Raw genomic sequence first — 5,237 nt, forward strand, 5'->3', positions numbered from 1 at the left:
TGAGACTTTTGTGTGCTTGATGTTGTTCCTATAAAGCAATGAATTATTGGTATTAAAAGGAGTAAAGTCTATTTGGGCCCGTACATTCATAAATTCATTTTTAGCCATTCCGTGCCATGGAAGACGTAATAAGCGGGTTACACCTCTACGCCACCATTTCTGTCCAAGTCACGTTCCATGATCAACAAAAGTAACGTAACTACCCCCATACTTTCCTTTTTCTAATTTTAAAACTTATTTTCAAAATAAAAAAGCTCTATATTTTAGTTCAAATTAAAAATAATAATTTCAATTACTTTTCATGAACCGCAAAATTTTACGGACGAAAATAAAATATAAAGTCCCTTTACAAAGACTTTTTTTTATATAATGAGTAATAAAGCATATTTATCTGAGAAAACAGAAAATGAGTAAAGGAACATAGCATAATTTAAATTTAACTACGTTGAAATTAATCTGGTTTTGCATTGGCAGGGTCAACAACAACCCTGTGTTGACTTGCGTCCAAGTCTCTAACAGAGTAAAGGAGGATCCATCCTCGCATCTTCATCCTTTTTCTATTCTTTCTCATGTATCTTATTACTCTCCTTCCTCACCTCTGCGTAACAAACAAAGCCCAAAAAAAAAATGGTAATTCAATAGAAAAGCTTCACACTTTGAGACGATAAGAAGCAGGAAGGAATGTATGTTTGTCTTTATTTTATTTTAATATTTGCTGTGTGTATTTCTAATAATTAGTCCTTTTTAATTATTAAAATGAATGACTCACTATTCTGGGAGTGAAGTGAATAATCCGGGGAGTGTAGAGTCGTGTAAGAACGAGCAACCTGGGACAAGCTCCTGCAGTGATCCTTCAACTCTGGAACTCCGAGGAGCACAATTTTTCCAGCTTCTTGCTCGGTTTCTTCTTCAATTTCCCATTTTCTTGATTAGCTTCTGTTCTATACACTCTCTGCTTCGGTGGGTTGAATATATAGATAAGATAACAGAGGGAGTGGTCAAAGAGCGCGGGGGTACGTGTTGTCTCCGATGATGGGCAATCCTAACCCTAATCCTAGCCCTAATCCTGCTCCGGAAAAGGAAAAGAGGCTCCAAGAAGAGCTGTTGGGTCCCATCTTACTGGGAGACCGCGTCATAAAACTGGCTCAGGAGGTGGAGTCGTCCAAGGTGGACTGCACGGAGCTGGCGCGGAAGGTGCAGGTGGTGTGCGACAACCTGCGCTCCGTCGTGCGTGTGGTGTCGGGGACGCAGTGCGTGAACGAGCGCCCCATACGCCGCATCGTCGGCGAGGTCTTCAAAAACCTAGAGCGCACTTTAGCGTTCGTGCGCAAGTGCAAGAAACACGGTGGCGTCCTCCGCCAGGTCTTCTCCATGACCACGACCGCCGACTTCCGCAAGGTCTGGAACCTTCTGGAATCCTCGAACGGTGACTTGGTGTGGCTCCTCACCATCTTGGACTCGAAGGAGGGCACCAATGTCTCCCTCCCCCCCATCGCCAGCAACGACCCCATCCTTGCATGGGTCTGGACCTTCACCTACACTCTTCAATTGGGTCAGCCCAAGGACCGCGCTGAAGCCGCCACTGAACTTGGCTCTCTTGCCAGAGGCAACGAGCGTACAAAATTCATCATCTTGGAGGAAGGTGGAGTTCCCCCTCTCCTCAAGCTTCTCAAGGAAGCTTCTTCCCCTGATGCTCAGGTTGCTGCTGCCAATGCTCTTGTCAACGTTACTACTAATCAAGAGAGAGTCGTTAGCTACGTCGTAGAGTCCCATGCTGCCCCCACTATTGTTCAGGTCCTTGGTGACTCCCCTATGAGTGTTCGTGTCTCTGTTGCCAATTTGGTCTCGGCTATGGCTGAGCAACATGAACTTGCTCGCGAGGAGTTCGTGAGGGCCAATGTGACTAGACCCCTCGTGTCGTTGTTGTCCATGGATACAGTCCTTGCTGACCCCATGGCCGGTCGTGCTAGTATCCATTCGCTCGTTCTGAATTTGTCCAACGTTGGGGAGACAAATTCGGATGGGAGTAGCCGTGGCTCCAGCCACCATCGGAGGGAAAGAGAAAGAGAGGTTGAGAGCCCGGAGTTGAGGAATGAGGTCAAAATCAGTTGTGCTAAGGCTCTCTGGAAACTCTCCAAAGGGTGTCTTTCAAGTTGCAAGAAGATTACCGAGACTAAAGGTTTGCTTTGTCTTGCTAAGATTATTGAGTCTGAGAGTGGGGAATTGCAACTTAATTGTCTTATGGCTGTCATGGAGATTGCTGCTGTGGCAGAGTCCAATGCTGATCTTAGAAGAGTTGCTTTTAAGCGAACTGCGCCTGCGGCAAAGGCGGTACTGGATCAGCTGTTGAGGGTGGTTCAGGAAGAGGGTAATCCGGCACTGGTGATTCCTGCCATTAAGGCAATTGGTTCCTTAGCCAAAAACTTTTCTGGAAAGATTCCGCAAGTTCTTGGTCCTTTAGTTGCTCAGCTTGGTAGCAGAGATGTTGACGTAGCCAGTGAGGCTGCCATTGCATTGGGAAAGTTTGTCAGCCCGGACAACTACAATTGTGTTGACCATTCTAAAGCAATACTTGAGCTTGATGGGGTTCCGAAGCTAATGAGCCTGCTGCAGATAAATGATCGCCAACAAGTTCATGGCCTGAAATTACTTTGTTACCTTGCCTTAAATGTAGGTAACAGTAAGGTCCTTGAGCAAGAACGTGCCTTGAATACCTTAGAGAGGTATGCTCGTCTTGTTCAAACACAATATTCTGATTTGAAGGACCTGCATGCAAAGGCTATACACCACCTCACTCTTTATCAGCCAGGAGCTCAATTGCACAGACAGCCCTTGGGGCTGTAAGTGCCACTGATTGCGTTAATCAAAATAATGCCTTGTAAGTCTTTTGAATGGAAAAGTAAGAGTGTATTGTACTTAGAAAATGATTTATTACATTGTGAAAATATCTAAATTTCAATTCAGTAGCCTAGCCACTGTTATTTGTGGCATTGATTGACTGGTCATCCGAACTATATTCACAAGACTGGTTGTCTCAACGAGATGAGTAATTCTACGAATATAAAATCGGAAATGTTGCATATGACATAATTTAGACCTGGTTATATTTGATGTACCAACTTTTCTAATTCTAGTGATTTCTTGTCCTTCCTTTTTTCTCTTCATAAATATCACTGCAATGATTTGATTCTATTTTATAGACTTATATTCTGTATTTGAATTCTGAGTACAGTTTATAAATGTACAAAGCAACAGTTACTACTTATGTAGATTAAAGCACGGCATAGACCTTTCCTTTAAAAGAAAATAAATCAAACAAAGCCATAAGTTATGTCAATATGCATCGCTGATTTTACTGTGCATTTCTCCCTCTGAATTTATGCTCTTCCCACATATTGATTCAGGGCCTGTTTGTGTTCGCTTTTTTAAGGCAAAAATGTTTTTGTAATTCAAAAACATGTGTAAAATTAATTGTAATCATTAAATTAGATTATTTTGTAACTTTTCCGGAAGCTAAAATTAGTTGCTTGTGAAAGTAATACAAGCGTTTTTATTTTTTCCCGAAGGTTAGAAAACGGCACTCAGGATTATGGTTCTATTTGAGTCTGTGTGCATACATATCTACTACATTAAATTTATTATTCTGATATATGTCGTGAAACTCTTGTCTAAAATCAGAAGAAAGATTAGTCATTTACCTGCTTAACCTGGGAAAAAAATCTTAAATTCACTTCATGGATATCAATGCATTTAACTTCTTTCGGTTGCAATTGCAATTCATTTGTACTGACAAATTTTATCACTTAAATGTCCCATTTGTTCAGGGATTCCTTCTAGAGATCTAATTCCTGCAGGGATTATATAATAAGCCAAAGCCATGTATTCCTCAGATTTTACTACTTCTGTTATCAAATTTAGAAGAAAAAGAGAAGACTAGATATCGAAATTGTTGTCCTGTTATTAAGAGAAGGGAGGGTATGGATATTTTGTTTGTTTGATTAAAGCATAACAGGAGCTTGTACAACACCACTGATGATGGAAGGTGGCGTGGGGATCTCCTGGGATGTACTTTTGAAGAGGCAATCTAGTGTTGGCAGTCATAATTTTGATTCAAATTTTATTCTGGCTGCAGTGTCTGAATAGTTCCTTGTTGTAGTTCGCTCTGTAAATCTACATATAATGCATGGGGTAAAGTTTGGACACAGTTGTCATGTCACGGGTTTGAGTGTATTCGAAGTTTGCAGCTGGAGTCTGGATCGCCTAGGTAAAAGAGTATATGGACAAATTTGTTTTTTTAAGCTGTGAGCATGAACATCTTGCATTATCTTGTGGAAGCATAATATCAGCTTGACATCACTGACGATAAAAGTTGACCTGAGGATATCGTGAGATGTTCTGTTAGCCAAAACAATGTTTTCAGAAGTATTGGTGTGGAGTTCAAGTCGTGATATTACTAGCAACATTGATTCAGAAATTATCCTGTAAGAGTTCTAAAGATTTCCTGGGTATTTATAAAGTGCATAAATATACAGAATAGATTGTCCGAAGCTTATGCAAATCTGAGGAATTAAAAATGTCTCCAAACCGAGCTACCTTTCTTGAGGCAATCTGATGTAAATTTTTTTACAAATATGTTATTTAAAGCCATGAACGCGTAGTTTTATTCTGTATTTATTTCCTTCACTCAGAGCGTCCATATTTGCTAAGTTATTCTGAATCGTTTCCATTTTGCTTTTGCATGCATTATACACACTGAAAAATGATAAATAGTCTTTGACCAAGTTGTAAACAGTAATGTGGACTAGTAGGTGACTTGGTCCTCAACATGGCCGAATGAATTTCTGTTTTCTGCTGTAAGTTGAGGTATTTCTATCCAGAAGATACTTGTGATAAGGCTGAATATAATATCTTTCGTGGAATTAGTGTGATAACTTAGTTAGACCTAATCTGTTAATTGTTATTTAATGTCATCCCGGGAACCTGATCTTGTTGTTGGTTGTAACATAGTAATCCGATTGAAGACGATAGATGAGATGATTAGAGCAGGGGAGACCCTGAATTCCCATTTGGTTCAGTATGATAAATATTTTGTTGTTGTTGTACAGGCCCTGTCACTGGTTTTCAGAAAACAATACGCAATTAAGTATATCGGCTTTAACTGATTGCAATTTGTACAGACCATTTAAGCACGTGACCAAAATATTGAGTTGCTCGATTACGTATCTAATACTCTCAAG

At 40.5% G+C, this 5,237-nt stretch overlaps 1 protein-coding gene across 2 annotated transcripts; it reads left to right on the top strand.

Moving 5' to 3' along the window:
* The first annotated feature begins 488 nt into the window (after positions 1–488).
* On the top strand, positions 489–4,683 carry LOC124838747 (uncharacterized). Of its 2 annotated transcripts, none has more exons than XM_047314431.2 (2): positions 489–2,878; positions 3,825–4,683. In XM_047314431.2, exon 1 carries the CDS (start codon positions 1,030–1,032, stop codon positions 2,842–2,844), a length of 1,815 nt encoding a protein of 604 aa, XP_047170387.1. In that variant the 5' UTR covers positions 489–1,029; the 3' UTR covers positions 2,845–2,878; positions 3,825–4,683. The 2 variants fall into 2 exon arrangements, with proteins under 2 accessions (XP_047170387.1, XP_087961077.1); XM_088104951.1 differs by lacking the exon at positions 3,825–4,683 and having other exon boundaries at positions 489–683; positions 786–3,192.
* Positions 4,684–5,237: the final 554 nt, after the last annotated feature.

This window comes from Vigna umbellata, chromosome 1 (genome assembly GCF_029865625.1).
Source record: "Vigna umbellata cultivar VRB3 chromosome 1, Vumbellata_1.0, whole genome shotgun sequence".
NCBI lineage: Eukaryota > Viridiplantae > Streptophyta > Magnoliopsida > Fabales > Fabaceae > Vigna > Vigna umbellata.

What these genes read in the sequence shown, in the direction of transcription:
- LOC124838747 (XM_047314431.2), top strand. Translation starts at nt 1,030, where the DNA reads ATGATGGGCAATCCTAACCCTAATCCTAGCCCTAATCCTGCTCCGGAA.